Raw genomic sequence first — 14,377 nt, 5'->3', positions numbered from 1 at the left:
ATCTTACCTCTTACCACCGACGCGTAAAGAAGTTCACAGAGGATACCTGTCGAGTGCTTGAGGAGGTTGAGACACCGACCCCCACACCCGGAGTCTTCTTTTCTAAATACACCCTTGGGATCTTCAGACATGCGTGAGAGGGTAGGGACGCTTGCAGGAAATAATAAAGAAATGAGTAATGTGGCGTAACTTAACTTTTATGTGGTTGGGTAGGCATCTTCCTGCATTTCCTAATCCTCTTGTCTATCCTCATAAAGGGGACGGAGTGGGAGCCAGTCTTTGTTATTGCCAGCCACCATTAAACTACAAACTCCAGTCGTTTTATGGACGAAAGCATCGCCTGTGTTTTTTTTCCTTTTTAGGATGAGTTTGAACACGGTTTTTTTTCCTTTTCTGGATGAGTTTGTACATGGGTCTCCCATAACTTTTATGTTAGTGTTTTTTTTTTTTTCAAGAAATATTAGAAAATTATTTCTAGGTAGAAATGGTTTTCTCAGGATCATTAGTGTCCTATGTTTATCAAAAAATTCTTACCTCGGAAATTAAATCATTTTCCCAATAAGGTTTTCGAGCCATGACAGGCCGAAAAATCGTTAGAGGAAAAACTTTATTCTTGTTTGATTTAATTAAAAATATTAAAAACAAAATTGCCTTAAAAAATTACCTTGTGCTGAAATTATTACAACATCAATTGTCAAATGCTTATTCAAAATTTTTTTATATAGTTTTCCGACCATCTTGGCTAGAAGATGTTACCTGGGAAATTATATAATTATCTTGGTAAAAATTTTCACCTAAAAAAGTGTTTCTAAGAAACATGAGGCACTAATGGTCTTGGAAATGTGTTTCCACTTTTTTTTTGAAAAATGCATTAACAGGGCCTTAGAAACTATACAGATGGTATCGAATTTGAAAACAATTTTTTTTCGGAGATAGAAAATACTATAGTGTGGGTGAAATGAAGGCGCAAAATGATTTTTCTACTAAAATCCTTATTTTCTATCCATATTTAAAAAAAAATCATATAATTTCGTAGTAAGGCACTAAGAGAATTTTATACTGAAGATTTGTTGGAAATATATATCTCAAGAAAAGCATTTCAAGATTTTCTTGAGATATAAATTTTCACCCAAAGATACTAACAAGGCCTAAAAATTTAAAGGAAAATGAAAATTTATTATATTTTTTGTAAATAATGATGTTTAATTTCTCCTGTGTATGAAAATAATTATGGTATGGTATTGGTGTCAAAGGTAGCAATTGGGATGGTTTTCAGGGTCCAAATTGTCCCAAATATACGATTGGCCCTAGACTTCAAGAATTAAATGGGGGGTGGTCCCCAAAATTTTAAGATCAAACTTAAGCGAGTCAATTGAGCTAAGTCATGGTTTCATTCGGCAACTGGTACCACCATAGTTTCGATTCGAGATCCAATTTCCTCATCCACCACTATAAATCGAGGATATGAAGGATTTTCCCTTTAGAAACCTACTTCTCCGGGAAATGGGTCATTTCATGCTATAATGCATGATCGATTATCTCACTTGGATTGATCGATCAATTTTGCCTAAGCAACAAAATTTACATCGAATGATCGATAAGATAGGTTTTATCTATTAGTGATGGGATTTTGGTTAACCAAACCCATCACTCTACAAGACTAATGAAAGTCAAGACAAAGAAATATATGTCAAAACCTATACTCTTCCCTGAACCTCAAACTTCTAAACAAACAAAGTCTCATTTCAACGTTCTTGTCTTAGCTTTAAGTCCTTGTATGAAAAGAGAAGCGAAAGTCTTAGAGAAAGAGGATCAATACAGCTTCTCAATGGTTGCTTGAATAAACGAGGAAATGGCTGCCCAGCCCCCGTCTGAAGGATGTATATTATCCCAAAACAATGAAGACTCTGGCTCAGCACAGACTGTATACTTCTTAGCTCCACTACCATCCACGCTTCCACAGCCAAATTCACTGCTGACTCCCACACAACATGGCTGTAGCGGCTTCTCAAATCCCTTTCTCCCTGGGCAAAAATTCACAATTTACGTTCAGAAATCATCGAAATAGAATCTAGGAATCAGTAGGAACGCTTGTCGCCAAAAATCCCATTAGATGCTGTCACCTTGCTGTTGCCGGCTTCGAATTACAGTAGTGAACGCCTCATAGATGTCGATGATCACTACGGCAAAACCATTGTTTTGGCTCTCCTTGTTAATTTGTTCGACAGCCTTCTCAAGCATGTCCTTATGCATCCTAGCGATCTTGTTCTGGGCGTCCTTGCACTGTGGCTTTGGCTGGGCTGCGGCGAGACTCGGCAAGCATCCCAGCGGGGGAATGTTTGTCAGTGCTATCCTCCGTATACCAATCTCTCGAAGGTGATTCAGATTTAACTTCAGTTGATTGATCACAGAAACAATGAAGTGCCTGATAGTCTGAAACGCAGAAAGATCAACGAGACCGTAATTGTTTCAAGAAGAGAGATCAAACCCACTGAACGGAGTTAGTTTGTGTACCAGATTTCGAGATTCATAGAAAGCGTAATCATTCCCAGCAAGAGAGATCAAACCCACTGAATGTTGGAAATCTTGCTTGGAGAACTGTCCTTGTTTGATCATGTCCTGAAAGAGTCCAATCTGCATGGTCATGTTTGGTGATTTGGTGAAGGAGTTATCGAAAACCCCCGTACCACCAAACGCGAAGTTCATTCCATTTGATAACACTTCAGGATTGCGGTTTCGTAATTGATAAGGCTCAGGAGAGTGAAGCCCTAGAAATGAAGCTGGTACAACAGATGAATTAAGACAAGCTCCCAGGGAATGGAGATATGATAGAGCAATAATAGTTAGAAGAGCTTACCGAACAAGTCTGTCATGACACGGCCGTCGGACCAGCGGCCGGTGGGGTTGCCGGGGAAGGTGATCCCATAAGGTTCCTTCCATGAAGCAACTGAATCTTTCCCACCGTTTCCAGTATCAGCGTATGAATCTCCAAAGACAAACAGTTTCTCAAATCCATGTTTACCATCATGCGCAAATACTTCTACTCCAGACGCTGTTCTCGTCAAGCATTAGATATTAGTTTCATCTCAATGCTTTTAATCTTTGATATATAGAATAAAAGAGCCGTAATGCCTCACCGCAATTCTGGAGAATCAACAAATATAAAGAGATGAGAAACTTTGTCTTCGTCATGGCAGCAGCCAAGTTGAAATAGTGCCGAAGAGGAGACAGAAAAGTTGAGTCGATCTCGAGGATGCAGAGGCTCAAATGGTAGTCGGGAGCTTCTTTCTTCTCATCAAGGTGACCAGGTGGGTGGGTGACTGACTTGGCTGACTTCCGGCCACCTCAATCAGATTTTTTCTTTTCCCAAGTCTTCTGGATTTATAACTCAAACAAGGAATCGAGTCCGATTAAAGCTGGTTCAACCTATCTCTTTCCTTCTTCTCTACCATCAACTACCCTAAATTTCTTCTTTTCAATCTCTGTTTCTCTTTCACATTAAACATCATCTAATGAAAGAGGAAAGTTCTGGTTCTTCCTCCTGTCTTCTCCTCGTTATTTCATGTCTTCTATGTTAAATATCGTCCTCTAAATTCTGATATCCTTAATTCGGGTAGTTTCTATGCAGATTGGGGTAGTTTCACCTTATTTGGGTGCAACTGCTAACAGACTGAACCGACCTAAAATTGTTTCTGTTCACTGCAACCTCTTAAAAGTCTCAATTGGCACATTAAACTTCAGAGCCGCCCCCATACACGGTTGCTATCCTTTAAAACGCTTGAGTCATAAAGTAGCAAGATGGGAGTCGTGCGTTGATGAGTGCTCATAATCATGTCTCTCAATGCATTAAAAAAGTCTCCCAATGTTTACGCTCAGCCAATAAAGACTGAAGAAACAAACTATTTAACTAGTTAAAGTCATGTTTCTACTAGCCATCTACAGAATACAAACTTCTACGGAGAAAGAAAGCAACACGAAAGCCAAAAACTGATGATAGTAAACAGTAAATTACAGAGGCTGTGGGGCAGAATGTAGGCAGAATAAAGGTTAGCCATCGTAATCCCCTTGGGAGTACTTGTTCTCTGGGTAGAAGACAGCCACCACTTGATTTCCACCAAATTTCCTTCCATTAAGTCCTGATCGCGCTTTCATGGCTCCGTCGGTGTCTGAATATTCCAAAAATACCTGGAGGAAGAAAAATAGATAATATATAACAATCATTATTGGATGTCACTGTATCAGGTATTCGAGAATCTGATAGTTCAGCTTTGTAGGGAAGACCAGACAAAGGTTATACCCTATCAGAGACGAAATTTTAATACACTTACTCAATACATTAAACATATTGAAGACAAGAAAAGCCACGAAAGAAAACTAAGCAATTAAGAGAGTGAAGTACATGTGCTTCACAAGTCGCAAACGTTCCAGAGAAAAATAAATCCTAAAATGGCCCCTAAGAATGACTGATTACTAAAATGGTGGAAACAAAACTAACCTTCCCTACTCCAGAGGTCAGCTCACCAGTTGGACTTGGTCGTGGAATGACTACATTCAATATCGTACCTGAAAAAAATACAAATAACTCAGATATAGCTCATGTTTAATAACTAAAACAGAAATAATTAAGGTCAGAAAAGCAAATCCAGGAATATGTTTCAAGTCCTACGTATAAGTCCCAACAATGTATGCTCTCAAGCAGAATAGCACCTGAAGAACATAGATCACTCATGGGCAGAAGATGGGTACTAACCATATTTTCCGCCTTCTCCTCTCATGTCTTCCAGAATGTCTTCATATTCTTCATCATCATTCAATTCCTTTGCACTAACCACTTGAGTTAAGCAGACAATCTTACTTGAAAGAGCACCACCTGCTTGGAATACAAGCCTCTGGACAAGCAAGACCAAGAAAATGGACATGAGGACTTAAATTTTTGGAATATTAACAATATATACCAACTTAAAATGAAGGAGGTAATTATCCTTCATGGACCATGAGTAGCCTCGTGTTGTACATCGAAAGCCATAATGGGTCAAGGCCCATATCATATATACAACTATGCATTAAAACAGCACGATTGCTACTCCATGGCCATCAGAATATGTGGGGCCAATTTGTCTTTTCTTTAATGTTGTCATTTTAAATAACCAAAGGAATACAGACAGGTGGTAGAGTGTAATTTCTGTGTTTGTCTCTTCTGGAGTGGTGTCTATAAGACTTTGAGATTTTGCAGTCAGATCAAAATGACAAGCTTGGAAACATTTGCCTTCAACAACTTGGGCTCACCTGCAAAGCCACCTGCTGCTGTGCCTGTAGCAACACACTTTCCTGCTCTGGTTTTGGTTGGGACACACCTTGGTTTGCACGTCGAACAGTAAGAGTTTTGTCACCCATTTTAATGCCATTGAGAGCAGCACAAGCAATATCTGTAACTGAAACATCTTGGTAAACACAGAATGCATAGCCTTTGGAATTCCCTGTTTCCCTATCCTTGACAAGGTCAAATCCACAAAGAGGCCCAAAAGATTCAAGCAGTTCCCTTATCTGGCCTTCTGTGAAATAATAAGGGAGCCCACCAACAAAAATACGATCAGGTCCTTCAAGTCCACCAGCAGAACCTGGCGTAAGCCCAACAGCAGCCAGGTTCAAATTGGGATTGGGCTGGCTAGGCCCAAGTGCTGCAGCAAGTGAGGGATTGTAGTCACTGGGCCTCCTCACCTTCACAGGTGCACCCTATGAAGATAATAAGTTAAATCAGTATGACAATAATTGCCAGAAAAGTAATGCCGTAGAAAGTTGAGACTTGAAACAATGATGCTTCATAGAAACTATTAAGTGCATGAGGCCAGGGTGTTAACCTCAAAAATGATGCCATCCAAAGCCATTCCATTACTTGCTTCTTCAACAGACCTCATCTCAACGAATGCAAATTTTTTTTCATGGTTGATATACACATTGACAACTGCATCACCTGCAGATTACAACATCAATAACATGATCAGAGAATCGTAAGTAGGCACTAACTAGCAACAGAATTCATGAACAGAGGAATAATAACATACCAGGTCCAGCAGTGTTTCCTCCAATTGCAGCCATAACCTGACTGAAAAAACTAGCAACAGACTGCAACACAAAAATCAATAAAATAAAAATCATAACAGACAATTATAATATTGATGAGGACATCTCTAGTGTGCTACCGATTACACGAGTCTATACTCACCGGACTACAACAAAACCCACCACGTTGACGTTGGGGAGTGAAGTGTTTAGGACAGATTAATTGTTATTTTATGTATTTATATTTTGTACTGTCCTTGGAAATAATTGTCTAATTTGTTTAGGGGTATTTTGGTCTTTGTGGGCATTTTTACTATCAGGGGTTTTTGGTCATTTTGAAATGTTTTAGGGTTTTGGGTCGCTATTTAAACCCGTTATGTGTGTAATTGAGCATTATTTAATGAATTAACACTTTTTCTTCTTCCCCTGTTGATTTCTCTTCTTCCTTATCTCTTCCTTTCTTCTTCTTCTCCTTCTATTTTCTCCAATTCGCAATCACTGCAACTGCCGGACGCTCGTCCCGCATCAGATTTGGTATCAAAACAAAGGTCCATCCTTCAACAGCCTTCAATATTGCCGAACATCCTTGGGTATAGCCACAACGTCGTCACTGAGTACCCTGAACCACACCCAATGAAAGCAGTCGTTGGAATTTTCCTCAAATGGTCGCAGCGCCGCAGCCACCCACAATCAGACCTTCCCATCGTCATTTTGGACACTAACAACCATCGATTGTCGTCTACTTCCATATAACAGCCATCGGCGTAGAAAGGGACCACCCCTCCATTCCAGATGACTCCTTTTCCTCACCTATTGACTCCACCCCATTGCCTGACACACCCCCTCCTTCGGAGCCTGATATCCCTTTGGATCCTATTCAATTGCCTATAGCACCAGCACATAAAGAACATATAGATGCTATTTTGGATGAACAAGTTGTTTTTACCAAGAGTGGCATGGTTCAACGTTTCCTAGTGCAATGGACAAGGTGACCAGATTCTGACCGCACATGGATTACCAGGGACACACTACAACAGTTGGATCCTGATTATTTCAAGTACTACCAGAGTCGGTAGGAGTCCGACTCGATAGGGTCAAGTTTTTCCCAGCCCAGGAGAGTTGATGGGGACATCTCTCGTGTGCCATTGATCACACGAGTCTATACTAGGAGACACCGCACAACGACAAGACCCATCACGTTGTGGTTGGGGAGTGAAAACTTTACTTAATAATTATTATTTTATTTATATATTTTGTGTATCGTCCTTAGAAGTAATTGTTTTATTTGTTCAGGGGTATTTTGGTCATAGGGGCATTTTTTACTGTCAAGGGTGTTTTAGTCATTTTGAAATGTTTTCGGGTTTCGGGTCACTATTTAAACCTGTTATGCATGTAATTGAGCATTATTGAATGAATTAAAAAAAAATCCTTTTGGTTTCTCTTCTTCCTTCTCTTGCTGATTTTCTTCTTTTCCCATTGGTTTCTCTTCTTCCTTCTCTCTTCCTTCTCTCTTCCTTTCTTCTTCTTCTCCTTCTTCTATTTTCTCCAATTCTCCATGCAACTGCCCAATGCTCATCTCACGTCAAATATCTTATCCAAATGAGTCCAAATTGATCACATAATTTTTCTAAACAATTTAATAATATGATCATGCTCTAATGTCAATGTTTATTTAAGATACATTTTTAGAAAAGTTCATTTCAAGATCTTTTTTTTGCAAACTTTATTTGAAGATTTGTTGAAATTTTAAAATAAATCATCTACTATTCCAATCAATAGCTAGCAACCAATTGTTTTGTATAGCTGCAGCTCCACAAGACACTATTTAAACCTTCGTATCATATAAGGCATTAGAATTCCATTTGATGTCACCTAGTTGCATGTGCCTTTGCAGCAAATCATCATGGAGACCCCCTTGCAAAAAAGAAGGGACTGTCATGTGAAATACTGTTCCAAATTATTTTTTGGTGTTTGCTGTTTTTCTTTGGCATCCTCCAACTTCTGTTGTCAGATATTAGTCTTCCTTGTTGCTTTAATTTCCTTAAACAAAAATTTGTATCATTCCAAAATGATCATTATTTTTTTAGTCCAGTTAATTAGTTGATCCCAATGCAAACACTCTCAATGAAATTCATATGTTTAATTTACTCTTAAAAGCCGGTATGATGGAATATACCATGCGATACTGACTGTCGATGCTGTACAGTATCATACGTTGAAAAGAGCAAATAAATTAAATGTAGAATCAAGTTAAGGAGTAAACCTGTTCATTGGCAGTGGGGGAAAGACCACCAACATATACCCGCCTAGCATGCCGAGTTGCCTATAAAACCACAAAGTTTAATGACAAAAGTAAACATATATACAAATAAAAAACTTAAAGAGTCAAAAAGCATTTCAGAAGAAAAAAACAGTTAACGAAAAATATTTGCTAATGTACTGCAGTCTGACATACCTGTTGGGTCATAGCTTGAATTGGCATAACAGGAAGGCTTCCAAACTGGTAAGAAAATACACAACGATGGCATCAGTTACTTGAGACATGAAGAGCAATTTTTCCACTTAGAAATAATACAGAACATAAAGGACAGGCAACAATTTAATTTTCAAAAAACAAATCCAATAACAAGAAAGCTTCCAAACTCATAAGAAAACACAATGGCTGCATCAGTAAAAAATTTCAACTTAAAAACAATAGAGACCATAAAACGCAAGGGACAATCCAATGCTCAGATGAGACCCCTTTGCCTCAATCACCATTAAACTTTGTTTTCTGCACTTCCTTCTCACACTAAAGCATCTGCCTCACTTTCAGATCTTGACTAAAGCCCCAGGTGTTTGATAAAATGAATCAGCAGGAACACAATAAATGAAAACTTACATGTCCAGGTGCCATTGGAAACATATTTGGAAAGGTTCCAGGGATAGTTGGAGCGGCACCGGCTATCTGACCTGTTAGAGAAGAAAAAAACTCACAACCAGGTACAGATTGCATTAATGTCAGTAGCAAATGGATAGCCACTGTCTTGTACCTTATATGTGCTCACTATCTGAGGTATATCCTAGCTCTTGTAATAGAATTACCAAACAAATGAAAGGAACATTTCAGTTTCAATACTGTAGGAAATATCTGCAAGACTACCAAAAAAAAGCAATAGTTGCCAGTTGAAGACGCACAAGATCCATCAAACCGGTGCATCGGTTCCTCCTTGTACATAAAAGCTACAGTAGTCGGCTCACGCCCATTGGCAGCACAGTGGGACAAGTAGCCCAATATTGCCTTCTTATAACAACATTAAACACAGAACAAACAAACAAACACCAAAAACAAGAAAACAAGCAAAAAATGGCTTTCAGTTTCAGATTAATCCACCAGTAAATAATATAAAGAACAAAGTTCAGATACTTGACTTAAAGTTTGGAATATATTATTACCTCTTAAAACCTAAAAATGAATAGTTGGCTTACCCAGTAACACCATGAACTTGTGAATATTTCCTAGCCAACCACAAGTCCCCAAATCCTATGTATTTAAGAGGAAAAAGAAGAATATGATACATAAAAAGGGATGTACCTGTAGCAGTAGCACCAGGCATCATTGAAGCAGGACTTGGTCCCATGTCAAAGCCACTGACTCGCATACTGCAAGAAAAATGACAGCCTTTAGTGGTACAAGACAAGCACAAATAAAGTATTTAGGGGGAAAAATCTATGTAGAAGAAGCATAAGCTTGACACTGCATGCATAGATTAAAAAGAAACAGCAAAGAAAACATAAAATGCTGTAATGACCCAATGATTAAAAAAAACACAAGGTCCATATATTTTTTTCTACAGAGAAGGAAAATCCATGTTGATTATCTAAACAAAAAGTAATGTTAACAACTGCCTGCAAAACCAAAACAAGCACAGCATGGAACCACAACAACTCACAACAGCAAAATAAAATATCAAACAATCATGATTAGAAATAGAATCAATTTAGTGTAGCCCATTTCATAATGCAATACAATCATGAGCAATTACAAGACATTTACTTTGCTGCCCAAGTATATTACTTGAGAAATAACAAAAAGTACACAATATGACCTAAAAAAGAAACAAAAAATTCCTTGCTTACCTAAATAATAAGAATTTGAGAAAAGATTTTCTGATGAGCTTTTCATTTAAGAAGAAAAAGGTCAGATACCATCCATCAAACAACATGAAACAATCACCTAGCCAATTGACACGGTTCCCAATTATGATTGTGCTTGCTTCTATTTAGTAGGTGAGGAGAAGGTGGCAACAGTGGTGGGAGACAAGATAAACCATGAAGGACAACAGAAAGAGCTTACCAAAGCACTGACCCAAAAAAGCTTTCAGACAAGAAAGGAAATTTGTCCAACAATTTCAACATCTTATACACCCAGTACTTTCCAAGAAAGTCCAACCAATTCTTCATTCATAAATTTATCAAGACTGAGTTTCTTTACAGAATCAAATGATACCAGACATACACAATGAGAGAGCACGTCTTCAATCAAACATGTCATGAGGATACCCCAGCTATCCAATCCAGTATTTCCAACTCAACCACATTCATTGGGTCAAGTAGAAGTGTAGGCATAATATCTCTAGCAGGAAAGAGAGGCCACTGCTTTAAACTACTTGAAGTTCTCAAGTTGCCAAGGCTCCAAATGTTGTTAAACTGAAGCATCGGTACTCTTCCCACATCCTAAGGTCCTTGGGAACTATAACAACTCTTACAGAATTTTAAAATACCAACAAACAGGAAATCAGGAAACCATCCACAAAGTCCATGTTTTAAATGCCAAAAGAATCCAATCATGCAAGAGCTACAAACCAATATACGAAACTTCAAGCCCTTAATTTTACATCATTGTACTTCAGCATATTCTGAGGAAAGAAAAAATGCCAGACTACCAGCAATTTGCTTTGAACATAAAGGGGGGGAACAGAACAAACACCAGCATTTGTTAAAACTGCAGTAGTTTTCATAAAAATAAAAAATTCCAAAGCATACAGCCCATATTTTTAAACAGCCCCAAGAATAAAGAAGTGGTTATTTAAAGCAGCACAAAAGAATGCAGAAAACAGGCAACAGATGATATATACCAACATAAACATGCACAGATTGACAAAGAAATACTGATAAAAATCAATCTATCATAAGTTCAACTTTCAAGTAAGTGGGAGGTCTGGCTAATCTTGTTTTTGTTTCTGGTTTAATGAATTCATCACTTTCTCAAAAAAAAAAGTTCAGCTTTCAAATTTATCCTGTCTGTAAGTCGAGATGTGCAATTACTAGAGACAAGTTTAAAAAATAAAACCAGAATACAGGATTGAAACACGATCAACAGTCCTAGTTTACCTCTTTGATCGCAAGTGAGAACTCGAATGGGACCTTGATCTATGTTCAGATTTACCCCTCGATGGGGACCGAGACCGATGCCTATGTCGTCCTTCTCTGTCTCTATCATAATCTCGATGCCTGAAGTCAATGACAAAAATGGTTGATTATAACATAAGAAAAAATATCTAGATATTGCAGGGTAAGACAGCAAGGTAATAAAAAAAAAGAACCAAATTCATTCAATTAATTAATTAAATCCTCTCATTTTTTTAAGCAAAGCTTAGAGAAATCAAGGAAATCCATCCTAACATAATAATAAGGATTTAACAAGTAAGCATCCACTTCACTTTACAGTATAATTATGAAAATCACGCGCACACATCCAGAGGTAATGATAGAAATACAACAAAATGAGATTGAGCCTCAACTATTGGCAGAGATACCAACAAATATCAGGAAATAATGAGCAAAGTGCAATGACCACTGACCTATCAGAATCTCGGATTCTATGATAATCAAAATCATCTCTGTCTCTGCCCCGCTCCCTCTTGTCATTCCTGTAGTGGTCTCTATGATGACGATCACGATCTTTTTCACGTTCCATTTCCCTATCTTTTTCCCTTTCTCTGCCTCTCTCCTTATTCCCGTCCCTCTCCCTGTCCTTATCTCTTTCTCTGTCTCTGCTTCTTGATTCTCTTCCATATTCATGAGAAGAATGCTACAACATCTAACTAATATTAAAAACATATACTTGAAAAACGAAAGTAAATCAAAAGTGACAACAATATAACATGACAAATATACCATAGAAATACTGCAAAGATAACCATCTACGGCTTCAAAATTACTAGTTAATACAAACTAATCAAATATGCTAATTTCAACTCAGTCAGATCTAAAATGCATAACATTTTTCAAATGACAATAATTACCTGAAGAATGGAGCTAAGTTTTACGTCACTGCCAGACTCACTCACTGGTGCTTTGTTCTCCAACAATGAGAAAAAGTAGCATTTACAGTTTGATTTATTATAAGACCACTGTCTCCGACCACACTTGCTTCATAATCAAAAACAGCAGTTTCAATGAGGATGGGTGTTACCTATAAGAACTTGCCGTCTTCAGTTTATCACTTGAGACAACACAGCATGCTTGAGTTCATATTCCTAATACAATGATAAACAGACACTTTCACTGCAATGTCTCCTCCATTATTAGGTTCAGATCTTGCCATACCTACTTACAGGGCAGAGATTCTTAGAGGATTTGCAATTTATTTAGCAGACCTCAGGCTACTGAAGAGAGTCAAAACCGGTGTATCCCACCACACAAATGGCTTGTTCTGTTTTTTAAAGATGATAAGAAGGAATACATTAAACGAAAGATTTTCTGAGATTTCCATTACATCTGAGAAAGCTAACAATATGTCACTGACTTTTATTTCTGAATAGTAGACTACATTTATAAGAAATTGATAATCTCCACCAACTACGAGAAAGTTTGTTTGGGGTGGGAGGCGTGCAGCAATAGATATACCTATATTGGCCTATCAAGCCCAACATTTTGTTTTGGATAGACTATCTTTAGTCGGACTAACATTATTCTTGCGTAGGCTACGTTTTGCTAGACGCTGCAGTACTTATCTAAACCAATACCTAACCCTACAAAACGTAAACACCAGAAAGATGCCCACAGCTATATCAGATCATAACTCTTTCCGGTAATCACAAAACCAAACTGTATCCACAATGGATAATCACTAAAAAAATCTGGGAAAACTAAACCAACCCCCTTACTCGACCAGCCTAAAATAACATAAAAACAAGCGCTTTCCTCTTTCATTAACCAACCAAATGAGAAAATTTAAAGTCAATTCTCAAAAACAATAGTAACAATAATAACTTCAAGTCTCCTTTAATTACTCAGCGAGAGCAAGGGTGAGGTAAAATAACACATGAATTTCACAGTTTTCAAGGCACAGACATTTATATGTTTTACCGAGAAAGGAACCAAAACAAGTGCAGAACAGAGTGATCGGGCAAAGTTCATAACAGTGCGAAACTTGCGAGTCAAATTTTCACAACGCTGTACGCATTAAGGGAGGAAATCGAACACAAAGTAAGCACCTGAGATTTGGAATCGTTGTAATCGTCTACACCTTGAGTGCTACTTTTGTGCTGCGGAGAACCGCCATAATCATTATAGCTTTCCCCGTTACCTTCATATCTTCCACTGTGAAGGGGCATTTTTTTAACTCTCGTTCTTCCTTGCAGAAGATTTAGGGTTTGCAGACGAAATTACTCCCATAAATATTGTTCCCGGTGGAGTCGGGAAAGGGCACCATGGGCACCGACCGGAATCATAAGGGTATTTTCGTCATTTAAAATATAAATCATTTCTCTACTCTAATTTCTTTAATTATAAAATCTTTGGTTCACTTTTAAACACTAGGTAAATAAATCATAATATATTTATTTTATTTATTTATTATTTTTATATTTTTTAGAGTTATTATTAGAGAAACTCTTTAGCTTTTTATCCTTTAAACTCAAAAATAACTATCTATAATTAAAATTTATATATTAAAATATATTTTTAATTTAATTTATATATTATAAATATTTTTACTTTTAAGGGTCATGTAAAAACCTAAAAAAACTAAAAATTTCTTTTAAAAAATATGACTAACAAGGGAGGGTCACCAAACCTCTTCACTAGTAAACACAAACAAAGCTCCAACTTTTGCATAGTTTAAAAGGTATATAAATTATTTAAAATAAATTAAATAATAATATTCTTTGGTATAATGAATATATTGGCCCACCCAGGTGTTTTCTCAAAAGGGAGCTGAATTGAAGATTATAGGTTAAAATTTTATTGTTATCTCAGCTATCTGATCATGATCAACGGCAGACCGTCTGATCATGTTTTATACTAAATGACTTTTTGTATTGGATTAGCT

At 37.4% G+C, this 14,377-nt stretch overlaps 2 protein-coding genes across 2 annotated transcripts; both read right to left on the bottom strand.

Annotated features, from left to right (window-relative positions):
• Nucleotides 1-1,812: 1,812 nt before the first annotated feature.
• On the bottom strand, nucleotides 1,813-3,192 carry LOC137952694 (GDSL esterase/lipase At5g03610-like). The gene is made up of 5 exons (XM_068799757.1): nucleotides 3,138-3,192; nucleotides 2,858-3,052; nucleotides 2,722-2,780; nucleotides 2,124-2,199; nucleotides 1,813-2,024 (listed from the first exon to the last, which is right to left on the bottom strand). The coding sequence occupies exons 1-5, from the start codon at nucleotides 3,190-3,192 to the stop codon at nucleotides 1,813-1,815; spliced, it is 597 nt and encodes a 198-aa protein (XP_068655858.1).
• Nucleotides 3,193-3,820: 628 nt separating this feature from the next.
• LOC137952995 (splicing factor U2af large subunit B-like) lies at nucleotides 3,821-13,678 on the bottom strand. The gene is made up of 13 exons (XM_068800159.1): nucleotides 13,542-13,678; nucleotides 11,904-12,133; nucleotides 11,434-11,553; nucleotides 9,635-9,702; nucleotides 8,942-9,012; nucleotides 8,516-8,560; nucleotides 8,324-8,383; nucleotides 6,063-6,123; nucleotides 5,859-5,971; nucleotides 5,287-5,733; nucleotides 4,751-4,889; nucleotides 4,496-4,563; nucleotides 3,821-4,185 (listed from the first exon to the last, which is right to left on the bottom strand). The coding sequence occupies exons 1-13, from the start codon at nucleotides 13,659-13,661 to the stop codon at nucleotides 4,048-4,050; spliced, it is 1,680 nt and encodes a 559-aa protein (XP_068656260.1). The 5' UTR covers nucleotides 13,662-13,678; the 3' UTR covers nucleotides 3,821-4,047.
• Nucleotides 13,679-14,377: the final 699 nt, after the last annotated feature.

The sequence above is a fragment of the Aristolochia californica genome, unplaced genomic scaffold (genome assembly GCF_029961685.1).
Source record: "Aristolochia californica isolate CCGP_79_NKW_82.1479 unplaced genomic scaffold, dmAriCali1.0.hap1 SCAF_16, whole genome shotgun sequence".
Lineage (NCBI taxonomy): Eukaryota > Viridiplantae > Streptophyta > Magnoliopsida > Piperales > Aristolochiaceae > Aristolochia > Aristolochia californica.
Note: the sequence above shows the minus strand (reverse complement) of the source record. Positions and strands in the feature narration are given on the sequence as shown.